The sequence below is a fragment of the Ruditapes philippinarum genome, unplaced genomic scaffold, assembly GCF_026571515.1.
Source record: "Ruditapes philippinarum isolate M1 unplaced genomic scaffold, ASM2657151v2 ctg12907_1_1_1_1, whole genome shotgun sequence".
Taxonomy (NCBI): domain Eukaryota; kingdom Metazoa; phylum Mollusca; class Bivalvia; order Venerida; family Veneridae; genus Ruditapes; species Ruditapes philippinarum.
Genome location: NW_026866449.1, coordinates 1 through 21,009, shown reverse-complemented (window position 1 = coordinate 21,009; position 21,009 = coordinate 1). Strand labels below are relative to the sequence as shown.

Here is a 21,009-nt window from a genome sequence, read left to right as displayed (position 1 = left end):
GTTTCAGATTGAAGTTTCATGTCATCTAAATTATCTTTCACGTGTATAGGAATTTCTCAATATCAGAACCCTTTCCAAATTTTCAAACGGAAAAACCCGGCACCATAAAAAAAATCAACAAAGAATACTGGCATCAAGAGAAAGTGTTCAATAAAACTTCTGACTAGGTTCAAAAGATATATGCCAATGTGAATTAATGATATCATACTAAAATTTTCCAGTTTTAGTTTCTCAAGGTTTTCTCTCAGACTGGAGTTCTCCTGAAATAAAAAAATAATAATGAAATCAGATTAAGAGAAATGCCAAGATTGTGAACAATATAAAACACAGCCAGGTTAATAGATGTTTTCCGGGAACATGGCAAATGTGTTTTTTTTTCATGCTTATCCCATGGTACAAACAACTTTTTACCTTAAGAGTTACACTGTGCACTAATCACCCAGGAAAAACAAATTTTTACCTTAAGATTTTCACTGTGCACTGTCGGTTTTACGGTTAGAGCTTCATGGTGCACTATCAGTTTTACCATTAGAGCTTCACGGTGCACTATCAGTTTTACTGTTAGAGCTTCACGGTGCACTATCAGTTTTACTTTTAGAGCTTCACGGTGCACTATCAGTTTTACCTTTAGAGCTTCACGGTGCACTATCAGTTTTACTGATAGAGCTTCATGGTGCGCTATCAGTTTTACCATTAGATCTTCACGGTGCACTATCAGTTTTTACGTTTAGAGCTTCATGGTGCACTATCAGTTTTACCTTTTAGAGCTTCACGGTGCACTATTCAGTTTTAACTGATAGAAGCTTCATGGTGCGCTATCATTTTACCATTAGATCTTCACGGTGCACTATCAGTTTTTACTGTTAGAAGCTTCATGGTGCACTATCAGTTTACCTTTAATAGAGCCTTCACGGGCCCACTATCAGTTTTTACCTTTAGAGCTTCACGGTGCACTTATCAGTTTTACTGTTAGAGCTTCACGGTGCGCTATCAGTTTTACAATAGAGCTTCACGGTGCACTATCAGTTTTACTGTTAGAGCTTCATGGTGCACTATCAGTTTTACTTTTAGAGCTTCATGGTCCGCTATCAGTTTCCATTAATCTTCACGGTCACTATCAGGTTTTACTGTTAGAGCTTCACGGTGCCACTATCAGTTTTACCCTTTAGAGCTTCACGGTGCACTATCGTTTTTGTTAGAGCTTTTTCACGGTGCACTATCGGTTTTTACTGTTAGAGCTTCACAGTGCACTATCATGTTTACTTTAGCAGCTTCACGGTTTGCACTATCAGGTTTTACTGTTAGAGCTTCACGGTGCACCTTATCAGTCTTTAACCAATAAGAGCTTCACGGTGCACTATCAAAGTTTTACTGTTTAGAGCTTCATGGGTGCACTATCAGTTTTACTCTTAGAGCTTCATGGTGCGCTATCAGTTTTACCATTAATCTTCACGGTGACACTATCATTTTACGATTAGAGCTTCACGGTTGCACTATCAGTTTTACCCTTTAGAAGCTTTCACGGCATTGCACTATCGTTTTTTACTGCTTTAGATCTTTCACGGTGCACTATCAGTTTTACTGTTAGAGCTTCACGGTTGGGGCAACTATCATGTTTTACCTTTTAAGCTTCACGGTGCCCACTATCGTTTTATGTTAGAGCTTCACGGTGCACTATCAGTTTTACTGTTAGAGACTTTCACAGTGCACTATTCAGTTTTACTGTAAGAGCTCATGGTGCCACTATCGGTTTTACTGTTAGAGCTTCTGGTGCACTATTCCATTTACTCTTAGAGCTTTCATGGTGCGCTATTCGTTTTTACCATTAGATCTTCACGGCTGCCACTATCAGTTTTACCGTTTAGAGCTTAACGGGCTTCACTATCAAGGTTTTACTGTAGAGCTTCACGGGTTAAGTGCACTATCGGTTTACTGTTAGAGCTTCACGGTGCACTATCAGTTTTACTGGTAAGCTTCACGGTGCACTATCAGTTTTACTGTAAGAGCTTCACGGTGCACTATCAGTTTTACTGGTGAGAGCTTCACGGTGCACCCTATCAGTTTTTACCGTTAGAGCTTAACGGTTGCACTATCGGTTTTATGTTAGAGCTTAACGGTGCCACTATCAGTTTTACTGTAAGAGAGCTTCACGGTGCACTATCAGTTTTACTGTGAGAGCTTCACGGTTTTCACATCAGTTTTTACCGTTAGAGCTTCACGGATGCACTATCGGTTTTACTGTTAAGAGCTTAACGTTGCACTATCAGTTTTACTGTAAGAGCTTCACGGTGCACTATCATTTTTTTACTGTAAGAGCTTCACGTGCACTATCCAGTTTTACTGTGAGAGCTTCACGGTGTGCACTATCAGTTTTACCGTTAGAGCTTCACCGGTGCGCTATCAGTTTTTACCGTTAGAGCTTAAACGGTGCACTATCAGTTTTTACCGTTCGAGCTTCACGGTGCACCATCGGTCACAAAAAGATTAGTCAACCTGTTGTGCTTAATTTCAAAGCTGTTACCTAAAATGTTGTTTGTACACCCCGATTAGCTGGGAAAAACTGAATATTATTAAGTTCCGGGTAAGTCTATAGTGCAAACAACCAATCAAACGTTACCTCACATAATAATTCAATTTACTTTTAATAATATTAAAGGTATCAACTGAGATTTTTTGACATATGACGGATCTGGGAAATATTTGTTTACGTATTGATGCATTTGTCTAGACAAATACCAATGTGTGTGAAATTCTGGTAATTCACCTTGCATTTCCAGAAAAAGATCATTTTAACTGTGCAAATTATTCTAAAAAATGAAAAACTTTCAAATGCTTTTTACTCAAAAAAAAGTAGCCCTAGGAAATTTTGATTAATATATAATGATATTTTACTTTTGAAATTCTATATTTTTACAGATATATACCTTGTGTTCTTTTGCTACCTGAGACGCCAGTGTTGTATACTCATCTAAAATAGTTTCCAGTTCCCTACAAATCAGATTGCAATATATGATTAAAGCATTATACAACTAATTTTTATAGTTTCATTAATAATACTGTATAAGTCGTTAATTTTGCAACGTGGAAACATTTGCAATTTTTTACGAACTAAAATTATTCACAAGTATTTGATCGCGCAAAAATTATTTCTTTTCAGGCAAACTTTCTTCTTTCAATTGAAAACGTTTTCATAAAGCATCTTACATGAATAAGTTTGACTGATCATTTATTGAAATTGATATTTCTCATTACTTGTTTGTTTAAGTTTGGTCTTAATAAATCACAAATGTTTGAATGAAACAATATACCAAAATATAACCAAAATATGACTAGCAAAGTGTGATAAGGTCCTTTATCAACTTAACAACAAACAAAAGGACCCGACTGGTAATAAGATAATCAACTCTTGTTTGAAAATAAAACAAATGATCTTAAATTAAAACAAAATGACATCCAGACCATCAGATTTAACAGTTGCAGTCTCAGTAAATCTTTGCTGGCCAGGAATACAGTTTTTTCACAAGGGTATTAACGCAATTATTAAAAGTATATAATTAATATGTATACAAAAAGTTACCTTTTCTTTTCTAAAGTTTCTGAGTCATCGTGGCCAGTGAGTTTACATTGAAGAACAGATAATGTCACCTCATTCAAACATTCTCTGAAATAATTGGAGATTTAATCATAAATTGTAGCTTTAATGTAAAACAAGAGCTGTCCATACTTGACACGAAGAAAAGAGGCATAACTCTGTAGAAAATATAAAAAGTATATACCAATTCACAAGTATGGCAACATAGTATGGCAACATTTGTCATATGACTTTCTTAACATAAAACCTGTTTACTTCATTATGGATTTGCCCTGTTTTGAATTTGGAACATTAAGGGATTTCAACATCAACTTCATATTTTACCTCGATATCCCCAAAAATTGATAATGGACTGTACCAAAATTGGAAGCTGAACATGTTCATTCAAGAAATTCAGCAGTTCAGAGTTAAGGTTAAGTCTGCTATATAAAAGTCATATTGTGATGTTCCGTGAAGACCTCTGGCTCTCTGTCCATTCTTTTTTTTCCAAGAAAAAGGCTTCATATGAGTTGAACCACCTATGGATTACTCACAAGACGGAATCCAGAGTACCAAAATAGAGATAAACAGAATCCCTAAAGAATGCACAACCACAAAACTGAAATATTGCAGTGAGCCAGCAGCAGTGAAGTGCATGTGATACCAATGTGGTGACTTTAACAATCCGAAAACAAAGGAATCTATGAAACCTAAGTTTTAGTGTTACATACCCTTTCAGTATAAGTTCTCTTCCATCATTTAATGTGCTGTGTTGTAGTAAATCTTCTTTCAACTGATCATATCTGAAATAAGTGTGATGGAAAGGTAAATTACATCTGCAGGAAAGCATAAAAAATATACAGTTACTGTTTTACATTCAATTTAGAAGCTTGACCTCTAAGAATGATCTTAATTGTAGAGCTACTTGTCTGACTTGGAAACACAATGTCTTATCCAGATAAACATTTGTGCCAAGTTATATCAGACTTACTCCATATATAAGCTAGGTACATCTTGGTTCATACAGAGTTTATTTAAGATGTTGTTCTACAGCCTTTCCTTTTTGATACTTAGAATTTATTTCAGTTTGATTTTGAAGGAAGCTTAAAGACACACAAATCAGTACCTGGAACCAACCAGTACTGAGTTCAGTTACAAATATAAAGATTCTTGTTCAAGGAAACCAGGACAAGGCTTTGAACCCATGTGGATAGCGATCCTTAGATAACTAGTCTGATGTGTTAACCACTCGGACATGCTGCCATTTACAACTTGCATTCTGTACAAGAAATACTGCACAAATCTTGACCTTTAACCCTAATGTATAACTTGACCATTGAGCAACTAAAACAAGTTCTTGAGCATACTACATTGTTTCACTGAAACAAACATTTGTGCCAATTTTGAAAATTTACCTGGTAATACACCATGGACAAACAAGTAAGTTGCAAGGGCTAACTGGTTACCGGTACACAAATTTTGTTCTCATGTTTCTATCATTATCAAAAATTTTTATTACATGTATATTACAGTATATAAAATGAATTGTCGAAAAAGTCAAAAGTACTTACAGGTTTCTAAGTTGGTTAGCAGTCATTGTGTCAATGTTTCTTGCAGCCTCTAAAATATACACACCTTATTTAAATATGTTATAAATGCCCTAGAAAATGTTAAATTCTTGTAATATTAAACAGGTTTTAAAGTAAATATGTTCCATTTTTCCATCTTTTATAAATACTTTCTTTTTTTTGTAAAAATCCATCCAAATTGAAAAACTGCATTTGCAAATTGTATTTAGCCATGCATTTCTGGTACTTTGCAAACCCTGCTTGCAATGGCATGGAGGTAAATATAAGTTTTTAAACATCTTTTACATGCATTTATAAAACATATTAAATTTTATTCTTACACACACTTTAGATGTCATTGTCGCCAATTTCGTAAATTTACTGTGGCAAATTTTTGCCATATGACAACTTGATAAAAATACAATTATGTATACAACATCTACCTGATTGAATTGTATGTAACTCAGACTTAAGCTGGTTCCTTTGTGAATACAGCCATTCTCTTTTTCTGAGCAAGTCTTCTAGCGATGGTTCCTGGCTTGCCGTAAGAGGAGTACCCTGTGATAACGGACTAACATTCATTAGTTCCGGTGTAGCCCGGGAATGTCTCAACCCAGAGCTCCTTCCTCCATTGGCTGGACTGATGCTGGGGACTAAGTCATTCTCTGGAGTTGCCATTCCTTTTCTGAAATATTATAAACATATCTGTCTGTAAAATCACTAATGATTTTCTTACATTATTTTCTTTAAAGAGAAATCACAGCTTTAATTGAAGCCTTGCAAAAATTGTGGACTGAGACTTTAAGTAAAGTTATCAAACTTTATTTCTTGAAAATCAAACATTTGAGTCATGTATGAAGGATACACAGGCTATCTGCTTGAGACTACTTAAGCCCTTTCCCAAGTAACCTACCCTGTGCTCCTCAATACCATCAAAATACATTGCAAATATAGTACTGATACTTTTTTTTGATAGTATTTTGCTATACCTGTAGGATACCTGTAGGATGATTCTGGGCTCTGATGGAATGGCCAAGCCCTTTTTAAGCCCCTCTTCTTTTGACAATCTTTCACTACTTCTTTTTATTGCTCTCACCACTTCTATGTTTAATTATATATACTTACATCTATTTCTGTTCACTCTGATGTATAAAACTATAATTTTAACAGTATAATTTTTTAATAATAACATTTTAAACTTTATATGGAGTGTCTCCATTCCAATGTTGGTCTAGTTTTATTTTAAATTCATGAACACTTTTTGAATCTACTACTTTTTTTGGCAAATTATTCCATTTTTAATTACACTTCTTGCAAACTGATGTAGGCAATGAGTTGTTCTACTACGAGGCATTTTTAGTCTTAAATCATGTCCCCTTGTTGATGCCGAATAACTAAAAAAAAATTCAAAAACACAGTCATCTAAGCCTTTTACTATTTTGAACGTCTGAATCATGTCCCCTCTTAATCTGCGATGTATTAGACTTGGCAGTTTAAGCTTTTTAAGACGGTCAATATATGTCAGATCTTTTAATGATGAAACTAGGTTTGTTGCTCTTTGTTGAAGTTTTTCTAGACTTGATATATCTTTTATTAAATATGGATTCCACACAACATTTGCAAATTTGTGACGATTGTTCTATTCTGCCTAGATTCTATAATGATTTAGTTGTTTTGTACCTAAATTGTCGGTGAATTAAATTATAAACAAATATGTTATCTTGGGTTTAAAATTATAGTTTGATCTTTTATAAATGAGTAAAAAATACATAAAAATTAAATGAATAGATTAAACAACTTTCTCGTAGCAATTATTTGATATAACGGGCATATTTTTGTTATTTCTAAAATATCAGGAACAATTCGTCCTTAAAATCATTCAAACTCAATGCCATTAGTACTAATATTCGACCCATTATCAATATCTCTTAGATGCTTGATTTCTTCAACTTCAGTAAACGATCATTAAATATAACTTCATTATTGGATATAAATAGAGCTCAAAGCTGCGGACAATCAGTCTCTGTCCAGCTGCCGAAGTGTCAACACTACAGAATTAATTTATTAATATTTTAGTTTAATTACTTGGGTTCTTGCACTATTTACGAAGTATTTCAATTGCATCAATTTAACATTGCGTTAGGTGTAATTGTTATTACTAAAGTATTGAAAACTCGATATCCAAGTGGTTTTTCTATATATATTAAGTAGCCTAAAAAGTGTCACCCCAATTTTATATCAAGTTCAAGGACCACTTATTATCTTTCAAGCACATTACTGTTATAACATTAGTTAATTAAACTTGATTCCAAAGTTTGAACACATTATTGAATAATCATTTGTAACCAATCAACTGGCAAAGTAGCCATAAGAAAAATTATATATAACAGCTAGCCCGTGCACGTTACAAAATTGTCGCCCAACGGGGGACACTTCTAGCTAAAGATAGGCTTACTTACCCTAGACTTTTAAGAACATGGCTGAGTATAGAAGTAAATGGTCCGATGAAGACTTTTGTTATATGTATGATGAAATGGAAAATCTTAGGAATGAGAATCGTAGGCTGAAACTCCAGAGAGAGATTGATAGTCTTCAAAGACAAATTGACCAGACAAGTATTGAGCTGACTACATCAACACCTGTCATGGTAAAAACAGAGAATACTTATGAAGGTTTTACACCAAGTAGAAAGACTACCTCAAAGCCTAGACGTATTTTGCCTTCATTGCCTGTTCAAAGTGAAAAACATGAGAGGGATGTGAAAGACCAATGATCACCCAAAGACGGAGGATTGTTGACTTGCTACCCCCTGAAACTCCAAAAGAACAACAGAAATTGGATAACAATCAAGCTTCAGACAAAAGTTTTGATTACAAAGTAAAAGATTCAAGGTCTACTTTCATGAAACCTGCAACTTATGACGGAACTTGTGAATGGACAAACTATAAAGCACACTTTGACGCTTGTGCAACTTTGAATGGTTGGAATGAAAATGAGAAAGGTTTATACTTATCTGTATCCTTACGAGGCCAAGCTCAAGGAGTGTTCGGAAATTTGACATCAAAGACACACAATTATGAGGAACTTGTGAGAGCACTCGAAGATAGATTTTCACCAAGAAATCAGACTGAGTTATATAGAGTTCAGTTGAGAGATAGACATCAAAAAGCTACTGAATCAATGGCTGAACTTGGACAAGGTGTTCGTCGTCTTGCAAACTTGCCGTACCCGCATGCTCCTATAGATGTTCGTGACACTTTAGCTAAAGAACAATTCATAGATGCACTTGTAAATTCAGACATGCGTCTCAAGATAAAACAAGCTAGACCCATTGATTTGAATGATGCAGTAAGGCATGCTGTACCTCAGAAAATCTTTGGCTTAAACTTAAGAGCAATAACAAAATTATACCTTTTAAACTTTCTGTATCATCAACAAGTGGTGATCTATTAAAAATCAAGGGACAAACAGAGATAGACCTGAGGTTTAAAAGACACCTTTATAAGACCAAGGTTGTAGTGGCTGAAATCGAAAATGATGTTGTTTTAGGTCTTGATTTTATGCAACAGTATGGTGTTTGTAATGATGTTATTAGAAATACAATGAAATTGATAGGGCATATTGTTAATTTATATTGTACCGGTAAAATAGGGTGCTTTGGCATTGATCTATCCGATGAAGTCGATAAATCTTCTGAATCTACGACTGTCAAATGTAGAGAGACAGGACCAGAAGTAAAGCAGAAAGATAATGTTCAAGTAGAAACAAAAAGAAAACAACGTAAAAATCGAGATAGGGCTAAGCATTATGAAAGTTCTATTTTAAGTACTTCAATGGCGGGGACAAAGACAAGCGAAAGAAAAGGAGGCAGTGTGAAAAATGAAAACCAGATTATGCGACCACTGTGCCCTGTATGTAAGACGAGCATTCCGAAGACTGTTAACTTCGAAGGACATATAACTGAATGTAGAAAGAGTCATGAAAAGAGAAGAACCTGCACAAGATGTAGTAAGGTTTTCCTTAAATTACAGTATCTGAAGAGACATATGAAAATAAAACATGGGCTAGAGTCTGATTTTCAAAGATGACAAAGTGATTCAAATTAAATAAAGGTAGATAAGTTAAGAAACATGATGTGGAGAAGAAAACTGGGATTATGATCCCGAACTATGTGCTTTGTTATTAAAAGTATGATCATTCTGGTGATATAAGCAGAATTAAAGAAAAACACATATGTCTTTGATTATTTTATTGAATAACAGTTATAATATATTTCAAATAATACGTATCATGCGGGACGCATGCTTTTTGAGAGACGGGGGTAATGTGACGATTGTTCTATTCTGCCTAGATTCTAATATAATGATTTAGTTGTTTTGTACCTAAATTGTCGGTGAATTAAATTATAAACAAATATGTTATCTTGGGTTTAAAATTATAGTTAGATCTTTTATAAATGAGTAAAAAATACATAAAAATTAAATGAATAGATTAAACAACTTTCTCGTAGCAATTATTTGATATAACGGGCATATTTTTGTTATTTCTAAAATATCAGGAACAATACGTCCTTAAAATCATTCAAACTCAATGCCATTAGTACTAATATTCGACCCATTATCAATATCTCTTAGATGCTTGATTTCTTCAACTTCAGTAAACGATCATTAAATATAACTACATAATTGGGTATAAATAGAGCTCAAAGCTGCGGACGATCAGTCTCTGTCCAGCTGCCGAAGTGTCAACACCACAGAATTAATTAATTAATATTTTAGTTTAATTACTTGGGTTCTTGCACTATTTACGAAGTATTTCAATTGCATCAATTTAACATTGCGTTAGGTGTAATTGTTATTACTAAAGTATTGAAAACTCGATATCCAAGTGGTTTTTCTATATATATTAAATAGCCTAAAAAGTGTCACCCCAATTTTATATCAAGTTCAAGGACCACTTATTATCTTTCAAGCACATTACTGTTATAACATTAGTTAATTAAACTTGATTCCAAAGTTTGAACACATTATTGAATAATCATTTGAAACCAATCAACTGGCAAAGTAGCCATAAGAAAAATTATATATAACAGCTAGCCCGTGCACGTTACAAATTCAACACGAGGACGAATCAGAGCCATATACAATTTCACAAAGGTGTATTCATCTAAAAATTCAAAAGACCGGTTAATAAGACCTAAAATACTATTTGCCTTATTAATCTTAGTAGAAATATGTTTGCTAAATTTAAGATATATTCACGATCTGTCCTAAATAATTTGGGCTGCAAGGTATTTTGTTGGCTATGAGTAAACAGGCTGGTGAAAATGCCCGATTGGGCTTATGACATGAAAAATCATATTTCTAGAAAAGTAATAAATATATTTCTATCAAACTTTGTTTGTTTAGATCTACTGAGAATAATAGTCTATTTGACATAAACAGAGAGAAAAATATTTGGCTACTGTCACTTTTGTGAGAATTATTTCCCCTCTTTCATGTTTTTATTACACATAATTGTTGAAGTCCCTCTCTTAATATTTCAGATAACATTACTATAAAATTATGAAAAACAAAACAAAATTGCAAATTATGTCATTTTTTGCATCGCGAAAACTCATTACATAATACAATAATTTAATTACATCGGTGATGATATAGTGACTTTACATAAATTGATGGTAGAACGTGATACGTACATGAAAATCAATCAATAGAAATTAGACCTGCAAACTTGTTTAATGGCGATTCCTCAATAATTCAATTTTGTTTCCAAATTTGTATTTCCCGGTGATGAAATCGACTATAAATGCCTGTTCAGTGCCGTCCTATAACTGTAGTACCGTACTATAACCGTAATTTTTATACTTCACAACAGCAGGTGTCAAATGCTGTGTGGCAGCTGTAAAAAGTTGTCCCGTGCTTCACTTCAGTGTTGTTATATTTTTCTGGTTCTTCGGGATCATTGATGCCAGCACCATTAAGTGTTGAGAATTGAGTACCGCTCAAGTCGGTGCTAGGAGGCGTGAGGGATGTTGCACGTATACATTCATTATTCATCATGTACAGACTCATTGAAACGTACCGAGTCTGCAATTCTCTTGTAATTTTGTTGTGATTAATGCTTCCGAGGGATCACTTTGTTTCCAGATGTTTTTTACTGTATACAGCATCAATTCTTCTCAAATAATTTTATGTAAATTTTCAAAACAATTAAAGATAAAAAAATGAATTTCTGTCCGTTATTTATTACTAACAATACTAACCATTGGCCCCGTGTTCACTAAGGATCAAATTTAGAAAAAAAAAATCAAATATTCTCCATCGTTTATGCTCATAGATGAAAAATTCAGTATTAACTTGATAAAACTGGATGTGAAATAGAATGTTTATGAAATTTTTAAATTATTTAATTGTTATTTTAAAAGATATGAGCATAATAATTTTATCCAAATATTGATCTTGAACCTAAAATTTATCCGTTATTTTTTTTATTTGTTTCGATATTAATAATACAGTATGGCGGACGTGTATTTATCTGCAGAAAACTAAATGTGATATTTTTTGGATATTTGATCTGCTTTTGAGTGTTTAAAATTGTTTTCAAGGATACATTAGAAAGGTAACACTATGAGTTTGCACGTGTTGCAAAATACAAGTACCCCAAATAGACAAAATGTGACTTTTGCCGTGCCAACATCTAACAGATATTTCCCGCTGCAGTGGGTGGGATGTGAGCAGACACCAATAAACATAGGAGGGGGACAGAAACATGCATTGGACAGTACAGGTAGCTCATATATGACTTCGAATAGTGAATCTTCTTTTATTTCATTAAATACTGATGAGAAATTAGTCATGATGTTCAGAAAATTGGAAAAATTAGATGCAAATGATAAAACTTTTATGTCAATGGCTGAAAAAATTGATAACACTATACGAAAAGTAGATACCCTGGAGCATGTTATTAGCGTGAGAGATGGTCACATGAAACAGTTAGCCTATCACAGCATAGACACTGAAGCGCGCTCGAGGCGCAATAATCTTATATTTTACGGCTTAGCTGATGTAAGGGCCGAGAATACATACGAACTTCTTTCGCAGTTTTGCAGCGACCATCTAGATTTTGACCTAGGGGATTATTTTGTCCAGCGTGTGCACCGTTTAGGCTCTCTACGTCGCGCTAGTGGTCTTACGCAAACTACCAGACGTCCAATCATTGTCGCTTTTCGAGACTTTGGCGACACAGAGTTCATCCTTCAGCAAGCTAGGAAACTGAAGCATACACGATATAGTATTGATAGGGACTATCCGAAGGAAATTGCTAGCGCAAGAAAACGACTTTGGGGCCGTTATCGCAATGAAAGAGATTCGCATGGTTCAGAGGTAAAACTCGCGTATCCAGCGAAACTCATTGTAAAGGGACGAGTTATAGCAGACGAGTTCCCCGACTGGCATGAAATCTTGAACCAAGACAGGTGTAAAATGTTTATGGGTCAAAATAGTTCGCATAGTAAACATAAACAAAGTGTCTACTCTGTTTCAACGGAAGCCGATAACTCAGTTAGCAACCCTCAATTTTCACAATCGCCGGCGCATCCTAGTGATAGTCGAAATCAAACATATCGCATACCACCACGAATTCAGTCCCTTCCTACGTATAGCCAAGTAACAGCGGGAACTGCCTCTAGCTCGCCAAATATACCCCATTTTAGCATTGTATCGTCTGCTTTAACAGTAGACGACAGACGGCACGTGGAGCGTGACAACCTAGTGAACGGTAGTGGCACGGACGGTCATAATTTTTCACCTAATTCCGTATTAATCGAAAATCACGAGAAAATCACCGGACAATAGGACAATAGGGAGAGACAACCTATTAAATGTGCACTTTTAAATGTACAGTGTCTCGTTTCCAAAAATGTAAATAAACTAGAAACACCCGAATTACGGACTTTATTCGATGATTACAGTATGATTTTCTTGACAGAAACTTGGTCGAGTGAATATATTAACATGAAGGTTGAAGGTTTTGAGTTATTTAGTCTACATCGGTCGGAGAAAAATAGCTATAGTAAAAGAAACTCTGGCGGCGTTGCTGTATACGTAAAACTTGACTTGATTGATTTTGTGTCTTTATACAGCACAGATAGCGATGATATTTTATGGCTGAAAATTGACGGTTCAGTATTTGATTTACATAATGATATATTTTTGTGTCTTTGTTATGTAGTACCGAAAGGAAGCTCAAGAGAAGCTTTCATTTTGTCAAACATATACGATAGAGTTTTAAATGAAATGGTAAAAATTAGTAGTATCACAAATGATAATTGTTCTTTTATAGTTCTAGGGGATTTAAATAGCCGAGTTGGTCAGTTGAATGATTATGTCAATGATGATGAATTAGATATACATATTAGCTCCTGTCTACCTGATAATTATGTACCAGATCATGTTTTACCAAGAATGTCTCAAGATTTTGGGACAAACCAGAATGGAACATTGCTTTTAGACTTTTGTAAGCAATCTGGCCTCAGAATACTTAACGGTCGTATAGGAAAAGATGCAAATATAGGGAAATACACATTTATTGGTCCGCTCGGAAATAGTTTAGTTGATTATGTATTAGCAAGTGGAAATATTTTTAAATTGTGTGATTCCTTTGAAGTGCTAGATCCTAATATATTATCTGACCATTGTGTAGTAACATTTAGCCTTTCTGCAAAATTGCAAGATATAGATTTGTTAGATGAAAATGTTTGTAGCAATATCGAATATACGTATAAATGGAATACAGATAAGTTGCATGATTATAAACGAAATCTGTCTGAGGATTTAGTGTTACAACAAATAAATAGTCTTACATCTGAATTAAACGCTGTAGTAAATAGCAATGATGTTGACGAAAACATATCTTGTTTTTTAACTATAATTGACAGAGTTTGCTCCCCACTATTTAAGCATGTACCGAAAAACCCAGTAAATACTCCTGTTATAGATATGAAGCAAAAATGGTTTGACGATGAATGTGCGTCAAAACGAGACTTTTTCTATAAATGCCTAAATGTGTATCGAAATTGTAAAAGTGATAGTAATAAAGTAAATATGTGCAGAGCAAGGTCGCAGTATAAACACATGCTAAGGGAAAAGCGTTATAGAGATAGACAATTTAATACAAATAAATTGATTAAAGCCAGGGTTGAAAATGCAAAGCAGTATTGGAAAATGTTGAAAGGGTTATCTGGTAATACCGTTAATTCAATGTCACCTTCAACTGAACATTTCGCCAGATATTTTAAAGCCATTAATAACCCGGAAAATACTTTTTACCAGGCAGATGAAGATATGTTATTTTTTAGCGATAGATATTTAAATGGGGAACTTCAAGTAATGTTTTCTGAATTAGACGCAGAGATAAGTAACTTAGAAATTGTAAAAGCAGTTAAACAGCTTAAGAACAGTGCTAGTGGAGGACCCGATCTATTACTCAATGAATTTTTTAAGCATGGTATAGACATATTACTACCGTATTTATTCCAATTATTTAATAAATGTTTAAATATGGGTTATTTTCCAAGTGCATGGAGCGACGGTTTTATTGTGCCAATTTTTAAAAGTGGTGACTTAGGGGAGCCAAGTAATTATAGAGGTATTACCCTATTAAGTGTGTTAGGTAAACTGTTCACTAGAATTTTGAATAACAGGTTGAATGCATGGGCCGAAAATTATAATGTTTATATAGAGGCGCAGGCCGGTTTTCGAAAAAATATGAGTACAGTAGATAATATTTTTGTTTTAAGCAGCCTTATATCTTATACGTTAAACAATAAAGAAAAACTTTTTTGTGCATTTGTTGATTTTCAAAAGGCCTTTGATTTTGTGGTAAGAGATATTTTGTGGTACAAACTTATTAAATTAGGAATAAGAGGGAACATTTTAAATGTGATTAAGTCAATGTATGAGTGTGTAAAATCACAAGTTAAAGTTTTTAACTCTTTAAGTGAAGTTTTTGAGTGTCATTTAGGGGTCCGTCAAGGTGAATGTCTATCACCTTTCCTATTTAGCATGTTTTTAAACGATATAGAAGATATATTTATAAATAAAGGTATAGAAGGCATTGATATTGGTACCATGAAACTATGTTTACTATTGTATGCGGATGACATTGTATTATTTTCTCATTCTGCAGATGGCTTACAGAATTCATTAAATGTGTTACAAGAATATTGTTCTAAATGGAAGCTTACTGTCAATACTAAGAAAACAAAAATTATGATTTTTAGAAAAGCTGGACGTCTTCCTGAAAATTTAGTATTCACTTATAATAATGAAAATATAGAAATTGTTAGCAAGTTTAAATATCTGGGTGTTATATTTTACGACAGGAGGTGTTTTTTAATGAAATGGACAAAATGTTAGCAGGCCAAGCTTTGAAAGCAACTTTTAAACTTGATAAATATTTGTATAAGTTCACACCAATCACACCTAAACATATGTTAAATTTGCATGATAAATTAGTAACGCCTGTAATGAATTATTGTTCTGAAGTATGGGGATTTCACAAAGCTACTCATATAGAAAGAGCGCATCTTAGTTTTTGCAAAAGATTATTAGGTGTTAAAATAAGTTGTCAAAATGCATTTGTTTATGGTGAAACCGGAAGAGTCTCTTATATTACTCATAGATATTTACATATAATACGGTACTGGTTAAAGTTATGTCAAAGTGATGATGTTAAATATGCAAAGAAAATGTACAATGTTTTAAAAAGTGATCTTGAATCCCATCCTAATCATATAAGTTGGGTATACAATGTAAAAAGGTTATTATCTAGATTAGGATTTTATGATGTTTGGTTAAACCAAGGAGTTGGTGATGTCAATATATTTTTTGAATATTTTAAAGACACGATTGTACGATATATACCAACAGGACTGGAATGCAAGTTTACAGGAATCATCAAGAGCATTATTTTACAGAACAATTTCTAGTTTTAATTTTCAGAATTACTTAAATGTTTTAAATGTAGAAAAATATAGAAAGGCAATGTCTAGATTGAGAATGTCATCCCATAGGTTAGAAATTGAAACAGGTAGATGGAGAAAACCTATAAGCACACCAATTGAACAAAGAAAGTGTAAATTGTGCAATGTACTAGAGGATGAATTTCATTTTATTATTGAGTGTACACTTTACGCTGATCTCAGGCGTCAGTATATAAATAGAAATTACTGGGTTCATCCAAATTATATTAAATTTGTAGAGTTGATTAATACCACAAATGTAGTCGACATAAAGAAGTTAGCAGCTTATATTTACAATGCATTTGAAAAAAGAACATTGCTGCTATCAACAATTTAGTTATATGTTTAAATGTTAAAAAAAGAAATGTACACATGTGGTTATAATATAATACTAACTATGTTTACATGTTTTCTATAAATAGATGCTTTGTCTCTCCCTACATGTATGTTAGTATAGAAATGAAATGTAGAAATAAATCTGTCATTGATATATGATTACCTACATGTATATCCAGTACAATATTGTTAACACCTATATAATTACATATTGTTTTCAACATTGAATGTTATATTGCTGCATGTACATGGGCCATAAATGGCTTACTACTTAATAAAAGATATACTTAAATAATAGGATTTCATCTTTGCAAATCAGATATATTTAACATTATGGTTATGCACCAATCATTTGAGCCGCGTCACGACAAAACCATCATAATGGGTTTGCGACCAGCATGGATCCAGACCAGCCTGCGCCTCCGCGCAGTCTGATCAGGATCCATGCTGTTCGCTATCAGTTTCTCTACTTGTAATAGAGTTGGTAAGCCCTGATCCGACTGCGCGTCTGGATCCATGCTGGTCGCAAACCCATTATGTTGGGTTTTTTTATGGATCCTGATCTTTTTTTAGTAAACTTCTAACAATACTATTGCCGGTTATTGCCGTCTATGATGGTATGCACTGTTCATTAAAAAGTCTGAATATTTCCCTAAAATAATGAACGGTTCTCAAAAAAAGATTAACAAGTAGCGTACACTCTTTGTCCACTAAAACTTCCGCTTGTGAGCAAGAAAATCGAGAAAATTCGCTGATTTTAAACTGAAAATTGATAAATAAGTTAAATAAAGACCAATCATGGAGGAATTATTACTTTTCTAATTAGGAGTTACATACAAGAGACGATTTCTGGCCTATGCCCTACGGTAAAACATACATTTTCCGGAGAAAAAAAACGATTTCTGACCCCGATTCCTCAAAAAGTGTCACAATTGTTGACTTCAAACACCGATTTCAAGCTTTGCATGTAATATACGAGCAAATCCTCTTGATACTTTGAAGAATAATCATGTGAGCTTAAGAAAATAAAACAATATCTGGTAGACACTCAGTGGTTTATGAAAAAAATGACAAATAAATCATCATTGGTGTTGTTTCCTAATTGTACAGTTGTTTGCTAACTCATAGTCCGGTTGCTTGGGAGAATAAATTAAAACTGTGTACGGTTGCCTGAGAGCCAAATATTGTGTAATTTCTTGATGTTTTATTTGTTTTAGCTATTGTTAATTAATTTAAGCTTAAATTACACATAAACGGCGTTTTTACATGTCAATGTTTTGGAAATGGGAAAATACATCAGCATTGTACAGTTAATCGATTAAAGAACTGTTCACATTTGTTTATAGAATGTCTAAATTGCATGAATTCAGTGTGTGTTTTTGTTGTGCGTGCGTGCGTGCGTGCGTGCTTGCGTGTGTGTGTTGGTGTGTGTGTGTGTGTGTGTGTGTTATTTAACCAGGTGTTCCGAAGGGAAAACTGATTATAAGATTGAGGTATATCGGCGAGCGGACGGGCGGGCGGTCGTAAACGAGTTCTTCTGTGCACAACTCGAAGCTTTGTCATCAAGTGCCCTGGAGTATACTGTCGGGGTTTTGTAATTGCATAATTTTTTAAGCGAATTATGGCCCTTTGTTTTTTTCCTCATATTAAATATATAGTGGACAATTTTTTCTGTGCGCAGCTCCTACAGTTCTCAATGGATTTTGTTCAAACTTCCACAGAATCTTTGTCATCATGTGCCCTAGCACACATTGTCGGGGTTTTGTGATTGCATAATTTTTAACTAATTATGGCCCCTTTCCCCCCTCCTCATATAGTATATATATAGTGAACAATTTCTTCTGTGCGCAAGTCCTACATTTTATAAATGATTTTGACCAAATTTTCACAGAAGCTTTGTCATCAAGTGCCGGGTTTTGTGATTGCATAATTATTTACCTAATTATGACCCTTTGCTTTTTTCCTCATTGACTTATATAGTGAACATTTTTGTGTACGCAATTTCTCCTACATTTCTCAAGGGATTTGTTCAATCTTCTACAGAAGCTTTGTCATCAAGTGCCCTATCCCACATTGTTGGGGTTTTGTGATTATATAATAGTTGACCTAAGTATGGCCTTTTTTTTTTTTTTTTTCATAAAATGTTATATCATGAAATATTATTTTAATCACAATTACTATACTACATGTACCAAACTTTATATAGCTATTGAACAGAAACCATCTAGTATGATGCACGACTGCCAGCTCACCTGCCTGCTTTTTGGTTCTGTAAAGTCAAGGTCAAGGCTATTGTTACTAAAAAAAGAAAATCTGTTTCCAGTCAATAACTAGGGTAAGAAATGAAATATTTCAATTAAACTTGGTGTATAGCAAACTTATGTATTTACCTTGTTTTTGATTGCTTTTAGGCCTCCTAGGGTTAAGTTAAATGCCACTGTTTCTTAAGATAATAGAAAATAGGTTTCTGGTCTATAACTAGAGTTTGGAGTAAGATATTTCAATGAAACTTGGTAAAGCAAGCTTTTGTAAAGATCTCGCTTGGGATAGCTTTTGGAACAGCTAGGGTCAAGGTCACTGTTACTAAAATAGAAAATTGGTGTCTGGTCAATAACTAGAGTTTAAAATGGAATATTTCATTGAAACTTGGTGTATAGTAAGCTTTTATGAAGATCTCTTTTGACATGGCTTTTGAGCTTCATATGATCAAGGTCATAAATAAAAAATCAAATTCCGGTAAATTACTAGAGTTTGGAACGAGATATTTCAATGCAATGTGGTGTATAGTAAGCTTAATGAAGATCTCGCTTATTATTGCATTTAGGCCCCTTAAGGTCAAGATCACTTACTTAAAATATGTCAATAACTTTTGAAAAGTGATATTTCAGTCAAACTTGGCGTATAATAACATTTTGTGAAGATCTCCTTGGGATTGCTATTTGGGTCTCATAGGACTTAGTTCAAGGTTATTGTTACTAAAATTAGAATAACAATTTCTGGTCAAAAAGTAGCGTTTTAATGAAACTTGCTTTAAATTAACCTAACTTAAGATAGCTTTTGGCCCCCTTAAGGGTCAACATTCATCAACATTCTTGATATAGTCCTGGTAGTAGACCCTACCATCTATGCTTATTGATTTTACATACATAATTTAAAACTGTATTGCACTGTTTCAGAGGAAAATTCATTCAACATCTGTTCCGATTAATTATGAGTAAAATTTGTTGCTACCATTTGGACAAGTGCATTTTGTACAGGTTCTTTGAAATATATGTATATGACACACGTTTACCATATATATACCTGTTTCAAAGGATCTTCACGTGATGTTGAAAAATATCTTTAATAGAGGACACTATGTATTTCATAATAATAATAATAATAATTGCCCAACAGCCATCTGTTTCATGTAAGACCCACTCATAAAAAAAATCTTCAATGATCGATCTAAACTGAACTGTTTTACCTATATTTCAGTCTAAATCCGCGTTTTGTCCGCAAGCGGAAGTTATAGCGGACACTGGAGTGTACGCTATGGTATTGGTAGATTTATATTAGTTTCAGAATGACATAACTTCTGTTTATAATTATTTCAAACTGTTAATGGTCACGGGGGTGGAACCCCATATGTATCTCAAAAATGAGCATATTATGTCGCAAGTATGCGTCATTGCCTAGTTGACTTATTTTATGCCTGCTCTGTAACTCTTTGAATGGTTTTTAAGAAACTTATACAAATCTTAACAGCATTGAGCGGTATAACAGTCTCGTCGCTATAACTGTAACTTGTGGAATCTTAAATATTCTTATGAATGTAAACATTATTATAGAAACATACTATATGACGCGATAGCTTTCCAAAGTTCAATACTTTGAATTTGACTTGTCCAATTTTCATATCCTTTATTAGTGCATTGTTTATCATACGAGTACTATCCGCTCTGTGTCAACATTTTCATGTACTCCGGCCTTTTACTGTTTTAGTTTTTCTACTGCTAGCATAAGCTAGTAATCCCTGTCATTGTGGTGATCAAACACACTAACGTTACTATTGAACTTTCAGCCAAAGCTACGAAACCTTAATTGTTCCTTTACATTGGCTATTTAATGATTATATGGAAGTCGTCCATAATTTTGTAGATTTTCTACATCACTTATGGATCTCTTCAGCACATATGGAGCTCAAATGCAATTTTGAGCCTTTCAATAAATGTTTAAATCAGAGATTTGTCTGAATGTTAAGCATTGGTCTGTAGTGAGATTTCGTAAAATCTCTGTTCTTGTTTTTTTTTAGTCCGTTTAGTGACATTTTCTTCATACACATTGCATGTTTTAGACACTTAGGCACACCAGAACCCAAGACGGAAAGAATATCTGATGAAGACTTAAAAATGGGTAATGTAGAGGAGAGTATAAGGAGGGTAGAATCACTTTTCGATTTTCTAAAAAAAAAGGATTGAATTTTATATAACTGTTTAAAAAGTTCAAAATTTACCCTGCGATTTCCTTTT

The 21,009-nt window shown here is 33.8% G+C and overlaps 1 protein-coding gene across 1 annotated transcript; it reads right to left on the bottom strand.

Annotated features, from left to right (window-relative positions):
- Positions 1–208: 208 nt before the first annotated feature.
- On the bottom strand, positions 209–10,993 carry LOC132732509 (uncharacterized; the record flags this gene model as incomplete). The annotated part of the gene is made up of 7 exons (XM_060718953.1): positions 10,838–10,993; positions 5,583–5,824; positions 5,143–5,191; positions 4,303–4,374; positions 3,578–3,661; positions 2,925–2,988; positions 209–260 (listed from the first exon to the last, which is right to left on the bottom strand). Coding segments are annotated over exons 2-7 (556 nt in total), but the record flags the coding sequence as incomplete, so codon positions are not given.
- Between the last annotated feature and the right edge of the window lie 10,016 nt (positions 10,994–21,009).